Source organism: Meleagris gallopavo, chromosome 6 (genome assembly GCF_905368555.1).
Source record: "Meleagris gallopavo chromosome 6, MGAL_WU_HG_1.1, whole genome shotgun sequence".
Classification (NCBI taxonomy): domain Eukaryota; kingdom Metazoa; phylum Chordata; class Aves; order Galliformes; family Phasianidae; genus Meleagris; species Meleagris gallopavo.
The window spans coordinates 27,161,432-27,189,234 of NC_139409.1; the positions used below are offsets into that span (position 1 = coordinate 27,161,432).

Sequence of the window (27,803 nt, forward strand, 5' to 3'; positions counted from 1 at the left end):
TCAGGACTCTAACTGTTGGAAAGCCTTTTTACATCTCCCCACAACTCCTAAGTGACTGTTGATTTCAAATGGTGCATCACCATGAAGTGATATATAATGCTTCCAAATGTATGGAGGCATGTGATCTGTGGACAAAATCCACAGACCTTTTCCAAAAAGTAATTACATGTAGAAGAAAATAAGCAGTACAGGTCATCCTAGTGCTAGCACTTAAGTTAGAAAATAGAAATGTCCCATGTTGCTCCTACTGATCATACTTGACATCTGTGATCTATTAGGTTTGCATAGCACTTAAGCACCTCTTAATGCTACTCTCAGTCGAGTGAAGTTTAATAATACACCAAAATTTAGAAAGAAGATTAATTATGGTTATTTCTCATCTGAATTACCATAGCCACAAAATTCTATTCAGGATCTGGCAGAGGGTATGCTAAGCACTGTGCAAACAAGGAATCAGTGCTTATTCTTGTTGCTTCCTTGTGTGCTTAGGATGTTTTTTTTGCTTTTTTTTTTCCTCCTCCAGTTCCCTCTCCCCCAGTTTATTTAACAAACACACCTTGTTTATAAAGAAAAGCCAGGAAGTGTTTCTACTTTTCTACTTGTCCTTGATCCTGGACTATTCAGCCTAATGAAAGCATTTCCAATCAGTCAAGAGATGAACTGAAAATTCTCGATCTTCTTGATCACAGGATAACTATTATCTATCAGTATGGTGTGATCCATTATAGCGCAAATGCAGTCCCTGGTGTCAAGGAAACATAGGAAAGAATGAATGTCTCGGTGTCAAAAATTAAAAATAATAATAAGGAAAGATCAGCTAAAACAGTAACTGGAAGGGACAGTAATTGTTAGAATGATCTGAAACAAAAATAGGATCCTTGCTTACACTCTATAAACAAATCACTGAACTAGAAGAGGTTGCAAAGTAAAAAAAAAACAAAAACAAACAAAAAAAAAAACAGCCTAAGAACTATGGATGTAGATAGACAGAAAGGCCAAAGGGATAATACACTAATTTAAAACTGCCAGTTTAAGTAACTCCCACACAACAAAGCCCACAACACTACCTACATTCTCTTTCAAATGCCAATAGGTTTTGAATCAATCTCTTTATTATTCTGTTATAATTATTTTTAAATTTCTGCATAAGACAAGGGGACACGTGCTTCCTCTATACCCTCTTAACTTCTCCCCCAAAGAAACAAAACAACAAAACAAAGCAAACACAGAAAAAATTGGAATTATAGAGACCTCACTTTTCTCCAGTAGGCATAAGATATCCCAGCAAAACTCGCATCATTTTCACATATAGTAGATCTTTGTAGCTTTTTCTCCACAGCACATCAACTGCAAACTAAGGTGACCTACATGTTCACTTAAACGTGTTAAAAACCTAAACCTTTTATCTATTCACTTCACTGTATGTATTTGACACTTCCTCGTAGTTAGGGGAAAGCCAAGCCAACTGCTACTAATGTTAGCCCCATTACTTATAGCCACACTAAAGACATATTTACTTACAAGCCTCAGCAGAGCAATATGTATTACACTTATATTTACAATGAGTCCTTCACTGTCCATCCTCCCATTCACTGTTCAAGACCATTTTCCTGACAAGGCCTACTCTCATTCTGGAGAAAAAAGTACAGCTTTTATGTATTATCTGAGAATTGAGACTTCTATCACTTAAGCAACATCAAAAGACAAAAGTTAATACATTTACTGTGACATTTACTACTGAGATGTGAAAACAAGCTATTTTATATAACTTGGATAGGTGAAAGTAAAACATAGCATGGAGGAAAATAATTTACTTAAGAGTGCGTTTTGACACCCAAAGCTGGAGGCAATAGATTCAATTAGAGGAAATAGTTATTTCTAATAAATTTTATAATTGCTACTGAATTCAAGTCTGTTATTGTTCTCTTGGAGTTTTTCTGCGTTGGAGTCTTTGTAAACTAATACAACTGAGATGCTATCATGAAAATGATAATATGCTGTGTCTCTTGATAGAAAGTAATGGAAAAGCTCCCAGTTCAAACAATCTGATACAAAATCTCCTTCTCAAGGCCTTCAACACAACAGCATTTTTTAAGTTTATACATATATTCCATGACTAAGAACATGGAAGATAAGAAAGTGAACAACATACATGGTCTGTTTCAGACACCTGCTCAGTTCTATTGGCTCTTAAGAACATCTTGAACAGCAACAATCGTTCCATTTGACCTTGATGTGAGCCAGCCAAACACAATGGTCCAAAAACAGCTAGAAAGGACTGTCTTGCCATGTCAGTGGGAAGAAGATGTGGAAACTGTTCACTCTGAGAGCCTGTCACATATGTGATTGACTTCCCTGGACTCTTTTCACAGGGACATAAGCTCTTTCTCTTCTGCTGAGATCAGAATACGAATGCTCTCAAAGCTCTGGAGTATTTTACTGGGTTAGATTCAGGTCCATTATTAATATCTAATTTCCTGACTGATATTAGGAGCCTCATTAATAGTCTGAAATATGATCATTAATATGTTTAAAATATTTTTTTTCTTAAAATTAACACATATCAGTATATCTAAGTTTCCTATAGCTCAGAGAAAATTAGCAAGACTAAAAAAAACATCTATTCAATGTTTTATTGTACAGACATTTATTCCAAACAAGATAATATATTGATTCAGTTTCTTAAAGAACACCTGTAAATTACTGTGTTGGAAGCCTGCCTGTTACTAAAAAGGTTATGAATAGCATAAATCATTTGAGGCGCAAGATGCCCTATGTAGTTGCTTATTATGTTTTATACTGTTTCATTTAATAAGTGGACAAAATAGGAAATGCTGTTGAATGTTTCAATTTGCCATCATTCAGATACAACCCTTTTGTCTCTTCCAGTCCCAATTTTCCTGAGCTCTTAGCCTGCTTGAAAGAGTGAGCACAGTTTCCCAAATGTAGACAAATAAACACTTTTTTTTTTTTTTTTTAATTTATCTAACAGTAATGTTATTCACAAATATATTTCTACTGGTAAAATAGTTACTTAAAAATTATTTCTACTCTGAGGACCTTTCTGAATGAAGAAAGCTTCACAGGTATACTGGGTCACACGTTCTGAAATATTTCATCTATTAGTTTTCACAACTCACATACTGCCGTGTCAAATGCAAGACAAGAGAGGAAGAAACTCATGCCCACTTTTGACTTGACTAGTGCATAAGTCTCTTCTCATCACTGCAGTGTATTCCAAAGCTTTTCCTAAATCGTATTAGTAACACTACATCTGCAGGAGTAATCACCACGTGCCTGTAGGAATAATAGTCACAGTAACTTTAAATGGATATACCTGGGTCATATTGCTAGTTCCTACTGAAAAAAATAAAATTCATAAAGGATCACAGAGAATTTGCTGCTTTTGGGAACATAAGAGAACCTTGTTGTGGGAGAAAGAGATAACTAACAACACTGCCATAAAAACTTGTAGTCATTACTAGCGAGTTATGCAGAATATTGATCTGCTGTACAGAGAAGCTATGAGCAGATGTTCCATATTGGTTTAGATCCCTCACCTGAGGTCTCTCCAGCCCACACCTGCTCCTTGTGATCTTTTGGATCATCTGCTGGAAAAATGCACATTTGTCATGGCCTGATTTAGCTGAGTGTCACCTGGTTTGCATAATATTGATGCACATCCCACGCTAAGAAATAACTCAAAATGATGATAGTGTCTGAAGACTTTATTAGCATTATCTCAGACAGACAAATATAAGTGAAATATTGACATATTAAGGTAACATATATTAGGAAGAGGGATTACTACAGGAAAGTCTTCTAAGTTATCTCAAGTTCCTTTTAGACTATTTCACCACAGCTGCATTAGTGGACTGGTTATGTGAGCATCTTTTGTTTCATCTAGTACGTCTTCACAAATAGTTCTGAAGGCAACATCCCTGTCAATAAGTAAACATAGTAACTCATCCCCATATATGTTTCTCAGAATAATAGGTATGACCGTAACCCAATTCATCTGATCTATTTCAAATGTCTACATCAGGAGCACAGCAGGAATTGTTAGGCAGACAACTACAGTGCATTTTCTGTTGAAACATGCATTTGATGAAGCTCAGAGACGATCTGTACACCAAGGTTTGCAAGACAGATGGTGCACCTACAAAAGTCTACCTGTCTTCTTCAGTTTCCTCTATTAATTTTGGGAGATCTTTGTCTACCTAGATCTTACTCAGAATGTAAAGATTGATTAGGAATAGTTGTATGCTAATCTGGAACAGTTATATAATACATGCTCTTGATGGCAATTATTCTTACAGTATGGTAGGAAAGAACAATCAATTACATGCAACAAAAGTTTAGGCATTTCTAAAAAAACCTATGCAGTATTCACTATGAAATGAATAGAAATGAATTGTTTTTAAATTTATTTCTAGTAAGAAAGTAAGAACTAATAATGCATGCCACCACTGTCAACTAGGAGCCGCCTTTTTTTTTTTAATAGGATTTTTAAAAGTAGAGATCATTCTATTTCCTTATTTTCCCATTCATTTATATAATATTTTGATTTATGCACATATAAATACGTACAGAATACAGAGGATGTTCTGCTGTTCAACACCAGCATCTATTCGTATTCAAAACTGGCATGATTTCTGAGAAATTCAAGATTTTTCATGAACATTAAACACTCAACTGACATACATCAGATCTTAAATTCAGGTCAAAGTATTAAATGAGTTTTGACCAAATCTTTCCAATCTTACTAATAAAATAATTTTAACTGGACAATGCATGGGTTTAATCCAACATACTACCAGTAACTCAATGGAAATGAATAAAACTACGTAAGACAGAATAACTCTTTGATGTGTTTGGTCCTACTACGTCTAAACTTAAAAAAAAAAAAAAAAAAAAAAAAAAAGTAAAAATTAAACAAATAATATTCAAACTTTCTTAGAAATATTAAACGAGTTTGTTCTTGCTTTTGGCTAAATAAGAAATACTGACCACAGGACTTTGCTTGCATGAATAGATGTAATGTTGCTCTATACACAACTGTTGATGAAAAACTGTTGCAAGACTGCTCGTTAAACTTCTTAAAATCTAAGTCAGATCTTTCTCACAGAAAAGTGTTTTTTTTCCTTTTAAATAAACAAACAAACCAGCCAACCAACAGTGCGTGTAAGAAAGTCGCAGATATCCCAGAAATACATGCAGGGTTTTCTGTGGAAGCTGAGTGCGTTTTGAAACAGTTGTTCAGAGATCCCACTGCAGTTGCCAGCAAGATTGGCTCTCACCACTGTCATTCCCTTAACTATGTCTACTGACACTCCACTTTTGTCTTCAAACCAGATGTCATCCATTACAGAGAACATTCTCTCCACAGGTGCATTAGTGTCTCTGTATGCCAAAACAAATTCAGCAAGGAGCAGAAGATTTCATAATGTATAGGGTTTTTTTTAATTATTTACAATTTTCACCCATCTTTCAGTGAGCTTCCTGCACCCAAAACCCCACAACTGAGGGAAGAAGAGAAACCTCCAGCTGAAGACAGACTTTCATTTCAGATAGTACAAAGGTTCCATTATTTAAAAATAAAATAAAAATGAATTTACCCTCCCTGTGGTTTTGGAACTGTGTTCTGCATGCTGTTAAGAAGATGCAGGATTTTGTTTTAAGAAAGAAACTCAGTTTTGAATACCAGTAACCTAGAAGACAAATACTGCAATGAGATACTTAGTACTGAAAGGGAAAAAAAAATACTTTTGAAGATTAGACTTGCACAAATCTGCATAACTAACTTAGCCCAAGTAGCTTGTGATGCTAAACTTATGCTATAATGTAGGGAGTTCTAAGCCCCCACCTCAGTAAATGTGATAGCACTTCAACTAACAATTAAGCCCATTCAGGTTCTCTTATCCTGCTGTCTTAGCACTGGGCTACCTCCTTAAAAAGAATAACCACAGCCATAAATGCATGAGAGTCAGTGGGACTGGGACTGAATTTTTCAGGTCAAACAAGATGTGCCCCTGCTTGTGCTGCGTTATACTGCTCACACGTCTACCACCTTCTGTCTTCAACTAACTTGGATTTTGTCTGTTTGAGGAAGTTTGTGCAGAATAAGCTGGGATCTGTACTTAAATAGCGACTCCTTTTTAGACTCTTGTAGTTCATACTAAAAATGTTTTTTTTTGGTGTGAGGGATAGTGACAGAGCACTTCTAGTGCTGTTAAATCATACATTCAGCAGTTCTTCTTAGGCAGAGGCCTATATATTCAGTGCTAATTACTGCTGACACTGCATGGATGCAGATGCTGATGGCTGTGATATTAGTATAAACACAGACTGTAATTAAAAGACCATGGCTCTATACAAACATTTCTTCCTGAGCATCCTGTACAATGACACAGATTTCAAAATCTGCTCAGTATGTCAGGAAAGAATTGAGGGTGAAAACATACAGTTTTTACGTGTTCTTAACTTTAAATTGTAAAGAATATTTCCAGTTTTTGAGGCTGGGAATTTTCTAAATGCAAAAAGATAGTAGCAAATAACGTATTGCTTCTCTTCCAAAAATCTAGACAAATATTCAAATTCTGCTTTTGCTGTTCTTATAATAGACTGAGAAAACTGCTGCCAGTTCTAGTTTTAGGTAGTTAGAGCAAATGAGTAATATTCAGTAGCCACAAATTTTTTTTTTTCCCTAAAGAAATACTGTTCTTTATTTTCCACTCAGTTTTTGAGCCTTTAAGATTTTCAGGCATTATGTCCGCAACTGAAAGCTTTACTGAAATATCAGCTACACAGAAGACATTGAGCTGTAAGTACAGACTCCATTTATGGCAGAATAATTTAGGAGATTCCTGGCCTTTTGTGAAGGGCACCAGACAGGAGGTACTTCACCTAATTCTGGAAAGCTACTAAACCATTACCTATGTGATAACTTCGGTCTGCATTACCAGCCTTCTGTTTGGTTTGAAAGAATGCTTCTTTTATCTTTGCCTCCAGGAGACTGAGATGACTTCTATGCCTTTACAGTAGAGAAAATGACTTTTTTTTTTTCTTCTTTTTGTATTATAAAGGGTAGAAATTAAGCTCCTATTATGTGGGGAATCTATTCCACACTGCTAAAATGTGCTACTTCTATCTGTGAACTGGGGAAAACCATATAAAAAGTTGCAGGAATGTACTTGGTTCTCGGGGTGGGTGGAAAGGTGACTGCGTTGTGAGTCTTTCCTGCTTGCAGTCTGTTAGGTTGGAGGGTTATTATTATTCTTAGAGCCAGGGGATGTGGACATCTGTCAGCTTGCTTTCCACACATGTTTAGCAACTGTGTGTGGTCCTCTAAATGAAACAATTAGCTATGCGGTCTTGTATTCACGTACCAATTCAGAGCTGGCTGAACTCTTGTCAATTAGGAAGTATTTTGCTATGGGTGGGTGAAGTGGGGATATGTAAGTACTTTAAGAAAATAAGCCACTACTTTAAAATAACAGTTTAATTCTTGACCTTCTCTGCAAATTTCAGATTTGTTCTTTTAAAATGAAAGCTAACGCTAAATTAACAGGTCTATTTTTAAAATGCAAGCTTGCTTTATAGCAGCATGCTCCACTGGATAATAATTACTGTATGAACAGCTGCCATGGGAGGTCAGGAAAGTCAAAGAGGAAGAAAAGTAGCCACTGACATAAGAATTTGGGTGATCTCAAGATGTGGTTGGTTTAATGCACAAAACCTACATTACTAAGAAGAATGCATTAATAAGCACTACTAGGAAGCAATGTTTACATACAAAAGTTGTTACACAATTAAGGACAGTCTGCTATATGCTCATCAGTAACTGTCCTCTAATTGCACAGGTGTTTATGGAAAACTTGTTGGGAGGTTGTCAGCTGATGCACATTAAGCAAAACCATATTTCATGATGATGAATTAAGAAATTTACTTTGTTTACTGGTTAGTTAACTTTCCAGATTAAGGCAGACTTTCTTAGACTCAAGATTATCTTTGTAACACAGCAAATATAAACAAACATATTTTACAGTATAAAACTCAGTGCTGCTATCATCATGCAAATCCTTCACAACAGCAGTCTGCATCAGCATCCAGTCTGCATGCCTTTTTGAGGAGCTACAATGCACAGCATAAGGTACTTTCCAGTGATAGCAAAAGTATGCACTCCTCTGACTTCCTATTCCTTACCAACATAACCTAGGTAGACAACTTCATTTTCTTTTCTTTTTTTTCATTTTTATTTTTTTATTTGCTAGATAAGAAACGTGATCTACCATGCTCTTAAGAATTACACATTAGTTAAATGGACTTTTTCAATTATCTAGAAACATTTTGTCAATTATCTTGCAGCTCACATTGGCAAAACTTGTCATAAACTTCATGCAGCTGTCAGATTCCTATAATGATGGAACATATGTTAAGAATACCCCCAAATCCCTTAAAGGAAAAAAAAAAAAAATAAATCAAACATGGTCTAGACCAAAAGATATTTAATGCATGTACAATGAAAGGAATCTAGTGATTTTTTGAATTCACTGGTCACAGTGTCACACTCTTTCAAGTTGTTGCAAGTAGTTCCTCCACTTTTAAAGCTGAAAGGCCATCTTCTCTCCTATTAGCTTTTGTTTTAACAGTCCTTTCATTTTCACAGCAGAACAAATCTTTCTCCATGAGCCGACTGATAAGTGAAATTTTCTTTAACTACCTATCTCTCAAATAGATCCAAAGCCTTGCTATTACTCTCAAGAAACATCTGACACTGGCGGGTTTTTCTGTGCTTTTATTTTTCCCCCCTCTAGACTTTGACAAGACATATCATTCCACATATTTTTAAATTATTCTAAATAGGTTTTATACAGTCTTCTAGTTAGCCCATAAAGAAATAACTTTTGAACATCAACAGGTTAAACTGAAGTACCATCAAATTGGAATGGGTAACCTTAGGAGAGTTTTGAAGAATATCTTAAATAATACACTGTTAAACATTATTTTTCCATTACTTTAATAAAATCTCTCTTTTTTATTTTTTAAGCAAAGAGAATAAGTCATACTCAGAAATGTGATAAACAGAAAAATATAGAATTCATAAATATAGCACTAATTTTACATGGCTGATGACTTCTATATTAATTTGAACTATGTTTGCAAAGTCAAAAGTGAATTTAATTAAGACTCAGAACCTCTAACGACTCAAACAAGCAACTCCCATCTTTCCCACAAAACCTTTAATTCCCAAAGCAAAAGAAACCTAACCTACTACAACATGAACAAAGCACATCTGATTCATGTTCTCTCATACTGCCAACAAACTGCCATGAATTTTCCTGAATGTGGCTATTCAGTTAAACAGAGAACACAATATGCTACACATTAAAACTGTTTAGCAGAATAGTCAACATTTCATCAAGGTGTATTCACATGAATAGGTAGCAATTTGAAAACCAAATCAATACATTTATGTATATGAATTCAAATTTTCATACTTGGAATATGTCAGATGTAGTAAAAATGTGTCTGAGGTAAAAAAGACCAGTAACGTTCTGTGCATCACACAGACCTCTGCAACTCAGAGTAGATGGACAACAGAAGCTGCTTTGGACTTCTTTCCTAAGCAGTTTTAGCAAGGGAGGAGAGAGATGCTCAGGTGAGAATGCCTTGTATTTATCTATACTCACTTGTCTTTTTTCCATAAGGATGATTAAAAGTAAATAAAAGGAAAGGAATAAAATGCAAAACATATCTGCAGATTTTCTAACTAGGATGAAATACTGGAGATTTTCATATGCTGCTTTATCTAAATGCTTTGGATGCTTGTTAAAACTGAACTCCAGGATTAAAATTTAATGTATAAATTTGACTTTCTTATATTGGCTAAAAAGATACTGACAAGTCACCTAGGCTAAAGATGATTTATGAGGTCCTTTAAGATCAACACAATACTTCTACAAAGTTCTTTAAAATTTGTTTTTACACTGTCAAAAAAAATTTAGTTTGATAAATCTATCACTTGTCCTCAAATTTGGCCTTTGAAAGAAGTTAACGACCTCTAGTCACTCTTCCTAACTATGAATTTAAAATAGAATGAATTACAGCCAAATTTAGTGAGCATCAATATTACAATAACGTTCTTGTTTGTTTCTACTAACATGACTTTTTCATACATACAAAAATCAGATCTGTGAGACACTGCTACAGCATCACAAGGAAATGCTTTAGTAGGGGTCATCATCAACACAGAAATCAACAGATTACCATAATTTCACACACTATCGATAGCCAATTAAAATATATATATATACCATAACAAGCAACAATATAGCAAGCAATAATAAAAATTCAATGCTCCTTCCTTCAGGTATGGAGAAATGATTTCATAGAGGCCTAATTAAAGTGATCTTTATTCTTGTATTCAAATGATTCTATTGATACAATAAATGCGTAGATTCACATAACTAAAAAAAACAGTAGAACAGATTTCATTTACTGAGCATTGGTAGTACATAAGATGTTTTCCTCCAAATTTTTTATGGCAATATTAGGTTGACTCTTTGTTTGATCTTACTTTGAAACACAATTAAATTACTGCAATGTGATACGTACACTGTTGCGCTGTTAGTATTTACACCCAGATAGAGCTTATGCATGCACCAGACAAAGGTTTACAAACATATATATATAGATGAAGAAACTGACTGCATCACAGTGATATCTCAGCTAAGTCCTAGGTTCTCTAGAATAAGAATATTTAAAAATAAACATCAGAGGTATCCTCATGAGTTGATAGACAAAATAAATAGCTTTATATGTTGTGATAATTGAGTGGCAACTTTATAGCTGAAAAGCACGGTCAATGCATATGAGACCACGCAGACTTTCACTTGTAGAAAGTGAGTTACACAAATTGCTTCAGACAGTGTGAGATTAATCAATTCCATCGTCCCCAAATTAATTATACAGCAATTATTTTCTGATGTTTTAAATGTCTTCTGCTTATGTCTTATTCAGTAATTCCCGAAGTGTCTACATCTTAATATGATTTCCGATGCTATAACAAAAATTGCTGATTGTTTCTTACTAGAATAACTTTTTTCACCCTCTAAAGACCTAATCGTCCATTTTATCAATTCTTATGTTATAGTTCTAAATATCCTCAAACTAGTAAAGACTATTTTTAAGGTTTTATATAAATTTGTTAAGTTCAGTTATGAGTAGTATTTTCCACACAGCCAAGAAAAAATGGCCACCTATAGGAAACTTCTGAGAATCTGTAGGTGGTAACTTAAAACAAAGCCATTTGCACTCTAGGGTAATAGTTATAAGTTTGTAAAACTTTTGGAATGCGGAGCTCACAAACTTTTAGACACTTTCTCAGAATAAAATAGAAATAAAAACAAGCATGAAACATGAGGTCCACAAAGAGAAATAAAAGCAACTTAGGAAGAAAACTATATTCTCAAATATATCTAGATTCTGGATAAACAAAAAAGAGACTTTCTAGAAGATAACACAGGTTTTAGGAACAGACCTAATTTCAACTGCCTCTAACTGGATTTAAATGCAAACTTACAATTCAGTGTGTGCCGCCACACTGATCATCAATGAGTTAATTAGATCTGTAAAAGAACTACTAAACATACCATTTTAAGCTTATAAACTTAAGCAAGATGAAAAGTCAGGAACGTAGATCAGAAAAAGTGATGAGAGGATTGATTCCAGAGCACAATACGCCACTTGAGGTGGCAGTTCCACAGTAGTTTCCCATTACAGTACTGATTTTGCAGTTTGCTGGGAATACTGAAGCCCTTTCAAAAAAGAAGGATCTTAGCAGAGAAGCTTAAACAGTAGGAGCCACTGGGATAGGATGGTTGGGTTGACAAAGTCTATGATAGAGTGAATAAAAAACATGAAAACAAATAACACACTAATTGCCTGAATTAGGGTCACACCAAGCAAAATAGAACTTCCTGACCTAGCACTGAAGGATCAAATCTTTAGATTTTAGAAAATGAACTTCAGATCATAAATTCTTAGACTTTTTTGATTGCAAGTACTAGACAAGACCCTGAGCAACCTAATCTAATTAGACCTACTCTGAGCACAAAGAGCTGGTTTGTTTGACCTTTAGAGATTCCTTCCAAACTAAACTATCCAGACTAAAACATCCACCTGATCTGTGTGAGATCATGAGAATGATCATAATGACACACAGATAATCTGTGATTTATTATAAATCCATAGCTTTATGGATTTGTAGTATTGTTTTAAAGTAGCTTTCTATGTTTTAAAATAGCTTTCTTACTGGTTAGCAGCTGAAGCCACAGAAAAAACTTTTTGACAGCATGGAAAGAACTTATTTACCACTTCTGCAGCACTAACAACTATTAAAAGTTATTTTGTGTAAATACAAGTACCTGAATACTCATGAAAAGGGTAATGGGACAACTCCTGATTCTTGTGCAATGGGCCATTAAAATTCTTCAGTTTGCCTCTTGCAGATTTCTGCAGCATAGAATGCATCACCATGGGGACACAAAGCCAATACAGTAACAATAAGCTATGCCTTCTCAATATCATGGAAAAAAGCACAACTAGAAAATGCCTTCCTTGCAGGAACCACCTACTGGAGCTACGAATGGGTAGCACAAATTAGTGCTATCAGAGATCACAACATATTCAACAAAAGACAAAATCTGTACCCACACAGATTTTACAATGAAGCATATACCCCCACTCTACTGCTATTTTTCTTACATCCAATTTCAAGGACTTCCGATGATAACAAAAAACTCTCCCACTGACACATATGAAAGACGAGCAGTGTATGTAACCATGTTGCCTGGAAATAGTAGGTCCAGAAATAGTTGGCGCTAAATTTTAAATAAAATTATAGAACTCTTTCAACCTTTCTACTCTCACTGTGTAAATGTGAAAGTATTGTAAATCTTGTTGACAGTTATTGCCATATCTATTGGCACACAGTCAGAAGCAGTTTGAAAAGTGTTGTGCAGCATAGCTACTGCCCATTACCTGTCTCTCCACATTTTCTTACAATTTATTTTCACCCCAGCAGGCAGCACCTCACAATGCCATTAATTTGTTGCGCAGCTCATGCTTTCCAATACAGCCTACTTTACAACGTGCTCTTATAAACAACCTGGTGGTTTACTGGCAATGCTTGACAGTGTCAGGAGGGAGGCTACGATTTAAAAGCAGTTGGTAAAAATTGAACAGTTCACTGGGGCACAGTCCAACCAAATTTGACTTATCATCAGCACAAGTGCACAAAGTTACCAGAATTACACTTAGTCTCTGTAGACATCTGATTGAAACAACCCACAGTGCTTTTTGTAGGTATAGTTGGACCCATGCTTTTCATGCTTTTGCTATACCATATTCCCTAGCAGATCATGGGTGCTTATATGAAGGAGAAAAAGCAAAAAAGGGGAATCTTTAAATTAATTATAACACCAACTATGAAGAAAAAAAAAAACTGCAAAAATCTCTCCTTGCAATGTAATTAGTCACTAGTAAAATACTTGCATGATGCCAAAGTATATTTATAGTTGAAGTATACTTGAATGGTTAACACAAGTTATAGCAGAGTGAGGAAAAAAGAACCACAGAACAAATGTAGCTTTTCCTTTAAAAAGAAAATATAGCAGACAGAACTTGACATTTTTTGCTTTAGTATATGCTTCCTTTTCTGCATCCTCTTTACTTCTCATACACAAACATAATTTTCTCTTGTAAAATCCACTTCTATCTCCAGTGAGTAATACAAGTGTATATACAACCCATCTGTGGTCTTACTGGGTTCTTCATATAACAAATGCTTTTGGAATATTTTACCTTAAAAAACAAAGTAATACTAATGTAATAACTGAAACTTGCTCTTCTGTAGTTACTCAAAATTAAATTGCTGTCAATAGAACACCTTTTGCATTAAAAAGTAATAGGAAACAAGAATGGATCAGAGCGCATGATTATGTGCCACAGCAGCCAAAAATAATCTGTTAGAATATTTTTATTTCTGCATCTAAGATATTAGATATTATAGATAATATAGATTATCTTAGATAATATCTAAGATATTAGATACCTTGGGTAGAGTTAAATAAGCAACCAATAGGGGTAATACATTATCAGGCATTCCTAGAAAATACTTATCTGCCATTAAACAAATTGAGTATTTCAGAGTGGTTGATGCAGCTTTTTGCACAAAGGTCACGATGCAAGAACATGTGTCTGACAGAAAATATTACTGAAAATCTAAACCATATATGCACAAATCTATGATTGTTGGGGGGGATGGCAATCACCCACAACATTCACGTGTACAGAGAAGCTGGAAGAGTTAAAACAGTCACAGTCTTAAATTTTTCCAACCTTTCTACTTCATTTTTATAATTTCAATGCCTTGCTTTTAACAGACCAATTCCTTAACTCACACAGGAATCTAAATTACAATAATCAAATACATTCCCTTCCCCAGGAAAGGAAACACCTGTTGCAGTTAATTGCTGACTTTTTGTAAGCTTCTAGAAAAACAGTAACATTTACAAATAATTTATACCTGAAAAACTTCAGAAGCAGAGAAATACATCAATTATAAAATAGATAAGGAACTCACAAAGTATGCTGAAACAGTAACAGATGTTTTCACTTTGTTAATTAAAGAAAAACTCTGCAATAAAGTGCCATAATAGAATACGATGCTTTTTTTTAATAACTAAGATGGGGGATGGTTTTTGACCTCAGATAGGTTTAGCTTTCTGCAGTAAGAGTTAGTGATGCTATATATCTGAGAAATATGATTTTTCAAGGTTTATGTGTAAATAAATCAATATACATACCTGTAGAAGATATATCCAATAGATAATCTTTTTTTTTTTTTTTTTTTTTTTTAATATTTATTATGAAACAGAGTATGGATAAAGTACAGGAAAAGGCACTTAGTTATGTGATTACAGAACCTAAAGTGTCAGTTAAATATATCTGTTGAAGTACGCACTCACAATAACATCTGTCCTCTGAAAATTATTATTATTTTTTTTAATCATTCACATTTAGAGATACCGAACATATAGAATTCTGCCCTGAGCTATGGCATGTTATAAGTCCTTGGTATAAAACTGACAGTTTCACTGGAATTACTCCAGAAAGGAGCAATGTCTCGATGCATTTTGTACAAACATTCACATTTTAAGAATAGCATAATGAATTTTAAATAACAACTACTGGTCTGTTATGTTAGAAAACAGAGCTGTAGACCAATCACACCACGCTACTGCCACTCTGCTGGGTGAGCTGCCAAAATAAGTAGCAGAGGTCAGATAAAAGAGCATAATGAAGAAACAACAGAATTTATAAAAGATGAGGTTTGGCTTTTCTTTTCATGTGTAAAAAAGCTATTACAGACTTTTACATCTAGCCAGATGTATTTTTAAGTATAAGTTGAGTCTTTACATAGATAAACATCAGCAAATTTGCAGGCTTCAGTACTAAAAATGGAAGAAAAAAAGCTTGCAGAAAACTGATCAGTTTTGCCACAATGAAAATGATGTCAATGGAATATCCAAACATACAATGTCACAACTCTTATCATTTATCACATCTTCACAGACTGCATGGCTGCCATACAAGTACTGACTTAAAGAGTAACACCAGCAAATCAGATTTAGTCATTGCATCTGTTGTGAAAGATTTCAGACCAGCCTTCTGCAGATGTAAGGCAAACCCTGCTCTTAGATGTGAAGCTACATCGTGCACTGCAGAGGGGCCTGAGCTGCACCAAGAAGTTGGCTGAACGTTATTTTAAGAAGCTTGGCCACATCAGCAAAATGAAGTTTTCACTGTTTAGAAGCCAAAGAGAGTCCTACCAGAATACTGCATTAATGCTGCTGGCACAGAACTTAGCTTAGTTTGCAGGTTACACTATAGGTATTCCCTAAAACAATAAGTAACTTCCTACTTTTTGGTTGGTACTTAAAATGCCATCCCTCCCACCTTCACCTAGATCTCTGTATAAACCAATTTACTTTACTTTTTCTTTTTCTTTTTTCTTTTCATACAATAGCCAGAGTTAATTTCACCTACTGCATTTAAAGTCATAGGAGTTATATGTGTAAATCCCTGTACTTAGAGCTAAGATAGTCCTTTATGCCATTTTAATCAATCTTCGTCATGAGTATGTTACTTAATAGCTCTGTCTTCCTATAGAAAATGAGCAACTTAAGGGAAATGAAACTTCTCAAAGATACATTTTCCTTCTGGCAGTCTGTGAAATAAACCATAATTATCCTCTTTCAATGAATGGCGTTTGAAAGAAAATGAACATTCTCTGCTTCTAAAGGTAAAATACAATGACAATCTCAATTGCCTTGTAAATAAAAGGAAATAGTTTTTCTGCTATGATCTACATTGCATAGAAACAAATATACATACTTTATAAATATAAAGCCAAATCAGACTATCAATCAATTTTTCAAGATCCTACTCCTTTATTATAACAATAAAAATCAGTATTTCACACAAATATAAATGCAATTCCTTGTTGCTAAAGGATTTAAAGTGAATTATGGACTCTATCCCCCAGGCTGATGGGAATACTTGTGCAAACAAGGCTCTTTTTTGAATACAGCACCTCCTGAGTATTAAAGGTATATAGAAGAAAAGAAGAAATTGTAAAGCTCTGCTGCTGTGAGGAAGAGAGGGAAGAAGACTTCCTTTTATCAGCATAATCAAAATGTGACAGTCCAGTAGCACATGCTCCTGTAAGGAGAACTGCTCTCTTTAACAGCATGGTAAAACAAGTATTTTGCCAAGATCTTACAAATAAATAGCTGCAATACACAATTTTACTGAATAAATAGGAAAAAGTGCCATTTACACCTTCTTGATGCCTGAATCTGCAGATGCATTAAATGTGTGGACATAAAAAGAGAAGCCAGATCTGCTGTCAACAATAGCTAAAACAGTACAAAGATACTTGAACAGCATCTTACACTGAGGTCAGCTAAAATGCAAGCTCTGAGTTAGGAAAATTACCTCTGTACTGAGAAGTCTTTCTAGTTGCACTTACCAGAGCCAACTTTTTGTCATGTCGAGTAGTTCAGCACCTTCCTCACTTCTATATCATATCTAAACTCACAAATTATCACTTAAAGCAAAAGGAAATAAATAGAAATGTGTTAATGCAGAAATATAGAGTGAGCTTTCTTTCTGTTATTACCACATATATAATGCCAATTAGTGGTAACACATGACAATGTGAAGTGCTCTACTCTATAGCTCCTAGAGGAGCTACCAAAAAACAAACTACCATACCAGTAGAAACAACTTACAGTCATGTCCTGACTTTCACAAACGAGTGAGTCCTCGATATGCAGAAACTGATGTTTCTACATGAGCAAACTGGCAAAGGTTCCTTGCTCCTTTTGAATCTGCAGCCTCACCAAAGCCAATAATCACTACTTCGTACACTGATGAGCTACTCCATGCAGCTGCTCCCAAAGAGATAGCAGCTCTTTCTGGGGATATGAAGTAAAATGCCTGGTATGGGGCTAGTTGCTGTTATTCTGCTGACAAAAGAGGCACACTGGCTGAATATGTGTGCAAAGGAAATGGAATATTTCAGCAGGCCATTCAGATTGTTAAAACATGACAAAATAATGTAGTCTAAGAAAGGGGCAGTTCATAACTCCACTGCATGCTACTCCGTTTCCCAACATTACCTATAATACAACTCCCCAAACCGCCATTCCTCAGCTCAAGTCCTCAACACCTGGAAGCTATCCTCCAGTCAGGACTTACACATACAACAGAAAGATAGATACTCTGCCATGGTCCTTTCTGCATAGTAAATTAGTGACTACAGCATTCATGAAAGATGTGAGATACATCAGCACCAGATCTAGAAAAGAGAACACATTTCAGCTCAACAAGTCTCCTCTGGCAGAGCAGCGCCTGGTTCCCATTCCTGCTCCAAGGACCGTGTATTAACTAACTGTTGCCACATGCAATACTTACAGAAATTCATTTCAACATCTAGTCAGCTGGAAGTGAGATGTCTCACGTGGCCTATCACTCAGACTTCTCTTAAAACAAACAGAAGTACCTCAAGTAGCATTGTATTGTACCTAACTTAGACTCCTTTTTTGAGTATGCAATAAATACTTGTGGTGATTCTATTTACCACAAGGCTGATTTTTAGATACTAAAGTTAATGGTATGCAAAGCTTGACAAGACCTTACAGGCATTTGATTTCCTGTCAACAGCACACACTCACATAATTTAGACAAGAAATTTGATGTTTAGCATAAAGCTCCAGTTTATGATTTAAGATCGTCAGAATATCTATAGTGCGTGCTTGGACAGAAAAAAATAAAAGGAAAAACAATAACAAACAAAAAAACCACACCCACAGTTTGAACAAATTTAGGAATATATTTCAAATGCTTAAAGTCTGAAGAAATATCTGAATTAGAAGAGTTAACTGTTATACTTAGGGGATTTCTCTGTCTTCCTACTTTCCATCAAGGACAGAAAATGGTTTTCCCAAAAACATGAAAAAATTCTGTTTTTACGAAAGAAATTACAAATTCATAGTACGAGAGTCCTGTGTTATTTTCCAAGCAAGAAAATTCAGGTATATAACTAGATTGATTGGATACGTAAGAGAAATACTCAAAGAATCTTGGATTCATATAACATTGTACCTCATCATACATACGTCTCCTACATTTTCACGCTAGTAATAAGAAATAAGAAATAGAAATAGAACTTAACATTTAGATAATCATAGAATCACAGAATATCCCAAGTTGGAAAAGACCTGTAAGGATCATGGAGTCCAACTCCTGGCTCCACACAGGACCACTCAAAAATCAAATTACATGTTTGAGACTGTTGTCCAAACGCTTGGGGCTTGAGGAGCCTGTTCTTCTAGGCTGGATGGGGCTCTGAGCAACCTGGTCTAGAGGGAAATGTCCCTGTCTATTGCAGGGGAGTTGGAACTAGATGATCTTAAAGGTCCCTTCCAACCCAAACCATTCTGTGAATCTATGATAGTGCCCAAACACACACTGTTAAAGTACGCTTTACTAACATCCAATCTCCCCCTCCCCCATTGCAGGACCCTTTGGGTCCTGTTGCTCACCAGAGAACAGAGAACAGCACTTAACCCTCAACTTCCTCTTCTCTTCTCTGAACAAACCAAGCGACCTCAACTGTTCCTCATAAGCCTTTCCTTTTAGAACCTTCACCATCTTTGTTGCCCTCCTTTGGACACTCTGTAATGGTTTTATGTCATTTTTGTACCCCAAATTGCACTCAGTACTCAAGATGAGGTTGCACCAGTGCAGTGTAGAGTGGGAATATTACCAGATTCTTCTAAACCTTATACACTTAATGCTTTGACTTTATTACACATGTTTAAATAGATACATAAACAGACATATGGATACTCCTTCCATTTTATCTTATCTAGGATCTGAAGTTTATCCACCATAATCTTTCTAAATTTAAGCTATTTTACTGTTTATTAAGTTAACTTGTTTTCCTCTCTCTTTCTGATCTCTGTGTTAGATAACTTGTAGGTCTTCTTAGGCTACTTTCATTAGGAAAAGAACATCAATGCTAGATTTTCATTCTTCATACCTCTTTCTTACCACTACAAATACTTTTTTTTTTTCCTCAAAAATAGGAAGTTTTGAACAGAAGTCAGTCTCTTTGATTAGCTAGCACTTTCACAGTCAAGATTCATCTGAAAAAGTGGTCTTCCTCTTTGCTTTTCCTAAGAAATGCATCAACACATGTCCTATTACTGTTTGGTGCTTTCTTTTTTCTTGCGTTCACTGTTATTTTTCTGTTATCCTTTACAGAAATATAAACCTTTACATATGTTACTAATCAAGGCATTTCCAGCATAAATATCCCAACTCTTTCTTTGCTTTAAATGCAGATATCTCAGTTTGTGTACAGATTCTTCCTGAAAAATGACCATAAGTGCTTTGGAAGCTATCTAGTAATTTTGAACCTAGCACAGAACAGTGTGCAATTACTAACTAATTCCTTTGCAGTTTAGTTGATTTAGTTACTGTTTTTTCTTGGGTAGAAATATTTCTGCTTGCTCCAATTCTGAATATTAAATGTATTACCTCAATTGTTGAACATATGTTTCGATACGGCAGTTCGCTAATTTGCCACTTTTCCCTCCTTTCTTTAAAGTAACAGAAATAACAGACAACATTATTTATAATATTACTACAATTTGTAGATGTGGATCATATCAACACTATGTATTTTCTTCAAACTATGTACATATATGCATAAAAATACCTAGTTAAGATTGTCAAGGCAGCAAGTAATGAAATTATTTTATTTCGATGCCCTGTCTAAACAACACTGTTTCTCTATATTCAACAAGTTTTTTACCTATTTTTATTTATTTTTCCTCTGTGATAATGTGCTACTAAGTTGCTCAAAACTGCCTAAAAAACTTAAAAAATAAGAAATATAAGGTATTCTATCCATTTATCTTATCCATAGCTTTCCATAATTATAGTCTTATAAATGCTTTGCACCATATCATAAATGACACAAACTTCCATGATACTGAATTTACAATGTATGCTGAATTGGAATACAGTTTCTAACTTCTTCAATGTAATTAATTCATATTTAGAGAGCTCAAAGTTCATAATATTTAGTGACTTACAAACACCATGTAGGAATCAAATGCACAAAGTGTAGTTTTTGAAAGATCGCCAGAAAAGCAATTAGTGTGCTAGTCCACAAAGCTGACAAATTATTTTGAGAATTCGTGCCAGGAATCCACTGGCTATGTGGAAATTTGGGATGAAATGTTTCTCTTCTCTTGTAGAACGGAGTTTAGCAACTAATGGAAAAGGTATTTTTTTCTTTTCTACTACATATGGACATTTTGAAGTGTTACAAGGCCTTCAAACTCTGCATGAACCCTGCTTTTGCCTGTAAAGTTATGTGTATACAGACAGTTCACTATTTCTAAAATTTTTGCATTTTCATTCAGAAAGTCAAAATACAGTTATTAACCAAGATTTCCACACAGAGTTATTGAATCAGATCAGGAAGCTTGGTTTATGCCTGGATACTGTGATATGAATGCACATTATCTCAAAATAGTCTAGTGGTCTGGCATGTTGCTGAGCAATAGCTCACTGCAGCTCTTTTAACAAGCTGCACAGATCAACTCGTTAAGGACTTGTTAAATATTAGTGTGCCTGATGATGTACAGAAGAAGGAAATACTGCACTGAAATGTTTACAGGCTAAAGTTTTCACCCATTCATAGCTCATAGACACTGCCTTCAAGAATGAGTCCATTGAGGTGACTGAAATTAGTCATGCAAAAAAAGGGTATGTAAATGGCTTGCAATGAAGTCTTTAGAGACCAAAAACCTCATAAGAGAATCCATTTCAGGACAGAGCTCTAACTGAAGTTCAACAGTGAAAGCAAAACAAATTGTAGCAACACCCTCCTGAAGGACTCCTACTCTACTCAGCAAAAAGTTTATTCTTTTGAAAATTTCTCTATTAATTTCTTCATATCACAAAAGGCTTGACATATTTACTTAGTGTCTCTGTGAAGAAGAAAATTTTGCTGCTTAAGACTTAACATAAGTGGCATATCTTTCATGGAAGATGCTGTCGTGATTCAATTTATGTTTTGGATGTCACTTCCTAACAGTAAACAGTATAGTTATTTACATTTATGTTTCTCAACTCATAATTTAGTTTAAATGCAGTATGTTCATCTTTTTTGAGCAATAATTTTTGGCATTTATCAATATCTGTGTATATCCAAATCAAATTCCTGTCCAAATAATATTCAAGGATGGTTCACAGTTTTATCTAAATTCTGTACTAAAAAAAAAATTAAAAAATGACTGCAGATAGATCATAGATATATATGACTTAGAAAATAAAGAAAAAAACAGAAATACTGCAAATGTCAGACTCTTACAAAGTACTAACTGAATTATCTACCTTCATGAACTGACACATATCTGTAGTTATACTATTTATTTTTCCTGATACATCAACTTTGTACAATACAAATGATTCAGAAATCAAAATTAAATCAGAAATTAAAGTTAGATTAGAAAAAAAAAGACTGTAATTCTGCAAAATAAAAAATGCACTATTTGTTTCCATTAACAGAGAATTCAATAATAGTTAGTACATTATTGCTCAAAAAGGTTTTCTTTCCAACGATTTATATTAATTACATAAATACATTTTCATATATGTTTTAATTTGAAAACATAAAAACCAGTTAGCAATTCAATATAAAAATATCAGCACTCTGAAAATAATGTCTCCTATTTTAATATCTTGGCTGATGACATCAAAGAAGGATGTTGGTGGTATGGCAGTAGAGGCTGGACTTTCCAGTACTCCATTAACATTTGTTTCTGTGTGAGAGATGGCAGCAGAGGGGGAGTCTGACAAAATGGTGTCTGAAATGGAACTGCATATGAAACAAAGGTGCGGAACTGAATTACTCCATGTGTAAAAAAATGCACCCCTTGATTTTTATAGGTGCTTTCTGAAGTTTTATGGAAACAAAACAGTGAATGCCAGCACAATGATGTGGTGGGTAATGCAGTGGTGAAATCAATGTGAAAGACAAGTCACATTCTGAATGGCCATGCACAGCTGTCACAGCATGAAATGAAGAGACTTCATCAGCTCAACTGAGTGAATCTAGTAATGTTGGTAATTATGTTGAAAAAAACATGTTTTGTAGCTGAGAATTTGCTCTATCAAATAGTGTTATTGTACTCTTTGCATCAGTTGTATTTTCTTTGGAAATAAACAGGAGGCATTATCTTTGGAGCAGTCCTTGTAACATAATACCACCCATGTAGTCAGTGATGAGATATAGGTACTCCAGTCTACTGAGGAGTCAACCTCTGCTTTGAAACTAGCCTTGGTTCAAACTATTTTCATCCACAGCACATAGTTTCTACAGTACGGGACTTGACGATGCATTATGAGTATTTCCATAGCTAATATAGCCATTCCAATAACTTTGATATTTTTCAAAGTCTTTGATATTATTATCATTATTATTTAATGTCTAGGAAAACAGAAATGGGTAGCAACACCCTCTAATATGGACACCAAAAATAGTCACTAGTTTGAAATCATGCTACGTATGTAACAGAGGACAATAAAAGAGATTATAATCATTTGTTTTGTTACTATCGTATGGGGAACTGTCCCATCTCATTATGTTCAGAAGAAATACAAAAGAAAGTATTTTGATGAATCCAATACCCATTAGCTTGCTTCTGTCCCCTGAATACTGGAACAGTATACAAAGATTGAAGCATATGTAGAAGCAGCAGAAACTCAGCAGCTGGTAAGACTTCAGGTGACAGAGCATATTGGGAAGTTACTTTGAGATACTGAGAACATGTGAAATTACAGAATCACATAATGTAGGTGTTGGAAAAGATATCTGGAGATCATCTAGTTCAACTGCTAAATCAGGCTCCCTATATAGAAGGTTGCACTGAAAAGCATCTAGACAGGTTTTGAGTAACTCCAGAGGAGACTCTACAACCTCTTTGGACAGCTTATTCCAGTGCTCTGTCACCCATAAAGTAAAAAAGTTTTTCTTGTGTTTGGTTGGAACATCCTACATTCCAGTTTGTGCCCACTGTCCCTTGTCTTGTCAATGGGCACCAGTGAAAAAAGCTTGGCCGCATCCTTCTGACAACTTCTGCTTAGATATTTATAAGCATTGATAAGATCACCTCTTAGTTTCCTCTTCTCTAGGCTGAACAATCCTAGAGCTCTCAGCCTTTCCTCATACAAGGAGATGCTCCAGGCCCCTAATAATCTTTGTAGCCATTTGCTGGACTCTCTTTAGAAAAGTCTTTCTTAAACTGAGGAGCCCAGAATGGCACACAGTACTCCAGATGTGGCTTCACCAGAGCACAGGTAGAGGGAGAGAAAAACTTCCATTGACCTGCTGGCCACATTTTTTTAATGCATCCCAGGATACCATGGGCCTCCTTGGCCAAAGGGGTACACTGATGGCTCATGTTCAACCCACTGTCCACCAGAACATGCACAGAGCTCCTTTTCAGCAGGTAAGACCCTAACCTGTACTAATGCATGCAGTTATTCCTGCCCACGTATAGGACAGTGCACTTGCCCTCCCTGCAATGTTCCCTAAGGTAAGGAACCATAAGGCTCTTCTCTGCCCAGCTCTTCAACCTGTCCAAGTCTTGCTGAATGACAGCACAGCCTTCTGTGTATTAGCCACTCTGCACAGCTTCGTATCATCAGCAAACTTGCTGAGGGTGCACTCTGTCCCTTCATCCAGGTCACTGATGAAGATGCTAAATAAGACCAGACCCAGCACTGACCTCTGGGGAACACCGCTAGATACAAGCCTCCAACTAGAAAGTGTGCTACTGATCATAACCCTCTAAGCTCTGGCAGCCAACCAGTTCTCAGTGCACCTCACTGCACACTCATCTATCACTTACTTCCTAAAACTGCTAAAACACACAGCAGATTTTGGGTCCTCACACATGTTGCAAACTCAAAGCCAAAATTACTTTATTCCCAAACATTTGCCACCAGGTAAGCTTGCTAGATTCAAATCACGCTGCATATTAATTAAGATATAACTAGTGATTTAAGAATTGCTTCTGAGGAAATATAGAAAATAGGATATCCAAAACCAGTAAAAGAACCATGGTAAAATCAGGCAGTTAAAGTCCTGATTTTATTAAGTCTAAAGATGCTGGAACCACAGAAGTAGGTGATACTACTTCCATAGAATAAAAAGTAAAGAAGGAGTGAAAAAAGAAAAAAGTTTTTGAAGTCTGGTCTGTTCATCCCTCAGTGTGAACAGAACATTGTTTTTAAATCACCACAATTTGTGACATATAATGATGTGTTAAAACACCTGGTGCTCAGATTCTGTGAAGTAGAACAGATTACTATTTTCTGCAAGGGTTTTTCAAAAGGTATTATTATAATACATATATATATATATATATTAAAATATAGAGAGCAAATTCTCCTAATCACCAGGAAAGTAATGAAACCTGAAAGGAAGGATGACACCCATGCAAACAAGCAATGGCATATGCAATGAAGAATTGCAACAGCATCACAGTATGGTAACACAGAAGTAGCTTGCTCTTGTTACCATGAAGTAATTTTCAACAGCCTCAGGACAGTTTGTTAGAAATAAGGCATGATTATTCCCAAGTTTTATGCATGCTGATATTTATAAGCATTTAAAATGCTCAGTAAGCATTTTCTGACTCCCAAAAAATCCAGGCACTTTTAGACTAGTAGAAAACAGTGCCACATGGTATGCTTAGTCTGCTAAACAGGTAGTATCCCATCTAAAAAAGCACATTTGCAAGTTTATAGATTGTAATGTCAGCATCTCTGTTTATGCCTGTGCTCCAGTGCTTCACATGAGAAAAACTAAATGCACAAGAAAATAAATTAAGAGTTGTCTATTCTTTCTCTTGACAAGAAGCAATGCAAGGGCAATTATACAACTGAGTTGACTGTATGGAGCTAGATGGCCAATATTAATCTTTAAGCATACCTTGGCATACAAACTTCAGTTCCTTGGCATCTGTGACTGTGGTTCTTTTATCTGATCTCTTCTTTTCTGTCCGACGATGGCTGCGTCTTTTCTTTGTCTCCCCCCACAGATTTGATCCACCATGCATGCTTGGGATGTTCAGAATGGCAATTCCTTCCAGAGAAATATTGATCAAGTCTAGCTGAATCCCATCACACTGATTAGCATGGGAAAAAAAAAAAAAAAGAAGAGGGGCAAGGGGGAGGGAGAAGAAAAAAGAAGAGAGAGAAAAAGAGCAGTAAAAGAGAAAGAAAAATCATGATGTTCTATCAATCAGACATTCTTCTTCAGCAATTCATCAGTGTTAATGGTTTATTCAATGTTTATACCTAAAATATATTTACATTTGTAAAGGATGCGTTAGGTGTATTAGATAAGGACAGATCCTCACTGAGCAGGAAAATCATGGCTCCTATTCAACCCCTGATTGCTTGATTAAGTATGAGACTACTTCGTACAGCCATCTTGTTACCTGATACCTATACATTGACCTAATTGAAATACAACTGTAGCTACATTCCAGCTATTAGCAGACAAAAATCTACACTGCAAAACTTACTACAGCAATAACTGTTCCCTGCATACAAGGTCCAAGCAGGCCCTGAGAGCACAGAACACCACACAGATATTAGTTTCAATACAAAGGCACAACCAGTACATTAGTGTAGAGCTAACCCATAGTAAGAGTAACAAAATGTTGATCCAGGTACTACATCTCTCAACCCAGGACCTCCATCAGCAGTAGTTACACTAGTTCTCTGAAATATATATCAATGCCAAAGGAAAACGTGTCCATCTTTGGAATGCTCATTGAGGTTTTTCGGTATTTCCTGAACATTTAGACAAAAGAGTACTATTCTGGAATATGGGACCAACCACAGTTGAACCTGTGCATGGAAGGTATAGCATCCAGTTCTACTTACTAATTCACTGAACCAAGCAAAGGTCCCAGGATCAGTACATAACTTGCATCTCAGCTAAAGGTCGATTAGCTTTGTTCCTCATGTTTGTTAGAGCACAAAGATATCCTTATGAGCTACACACACCTTATTGTGTAAAATAAAGTATCCTGGAAACAATCCTACTCCTGCAATGTTCTGCAAGCCAGTAGGGGTTCAGCCATGCACTCAAAATTGATTAAGGCTCTTATTTTGTAATTCCAATACATAATAATCAGGAAGAAAACTGGAAAAATAATTAGCCATGCTTCAGTAACAGTCCACTGATATTATGCAGCTTGCTGCTCTGTGGGTCACTGGCACTTTTTCCTCTCCATTTATCTAAACCATTATCAAAGCTTTGAAGAAACAGAAAGTAGAACTCAAAAATAACTGTGCAAAATTATTCATTTACCCTGAAATTTTCTCAGATCACAAAACTAAACTGTATTATAACACATACTCTACATCTTCCTAATCTTTCTAACAACATTGTAAATCTGAAGAGTGAGCCATTTTGACATTAAGGTTTCCATTTCATATTTGGTCTTCAAGAATTAAATTTCACACCTGTGGATTACATGCATAGAAGGAAACCTTTAATGTGAAAAGACGTACCTGGAAATAATCTGGCAGTTATGGCAACAACTATAAGTTAAAGTATAACTTTTGAATTACATTTTTCTGACAATAAAGATAGCGTAAATCTTCACCATTATTTTGGAAGTAAATTCACGGAGTTTTCTTCTACCAATATTTTATACGTATTAAATATTGAGATCATTTATTTTACTAAAAATTCTGCTCATGTATACTCTCACTTACTCCTATACATTCTAGATAAACAGATATTAATTTCATAATTAAAAGTAATCTTGTGTAAATACCCTGCAGGCCTCAATGAATCAAACACATACTGTGTGTCAGGCCTCCCACTGTCTTCAAGTGGAATGTACTGGCTGGATAATTAGATAGTACATATTTTTTAACCTTATTTGCATGCATATTATATCTTTTGCACACTGACAAGCAGCAGTAACAACAAAAGTCAGATTACCACAGGGAATTCCCACAAAGAAGTCTTCATTCCTTATAATTTGCAGCCTAAATTAAAATAATTTGATCTTTGACAAGGATGAAATGTCAAGCAGAAGGGGGTCCTCTACAAGCCACGGCCT

General features: G+C 35.4%; 1 protein-coding gene across 3 annotated transcripts in view; it reads right to left on the bottom strand.

Moving 5' to 3' along the window:
• DGKB (diacylglycerol kinase beta) overlaps positions 1 to 27,803 on the bottom strand; it is a 339,795-nt gene that overhangs the window by 55,859 nt on the left and 256,133 nt on the right. For all 3 annotated transcript variants that reach the window (XM_085226116.1, XM_085226115.1, XM_010712729.4), the window contains exon 22: positions 25,649 to 25,844. In XM_085226116.1, the coding sequence (XP_085082242.1) occupies positions 25,649 to 25,844 (196 nt within the window). The remainder of the gene's footprint in view (positions 1 to 25,648; positions 25,845 to 27,803) is intronic.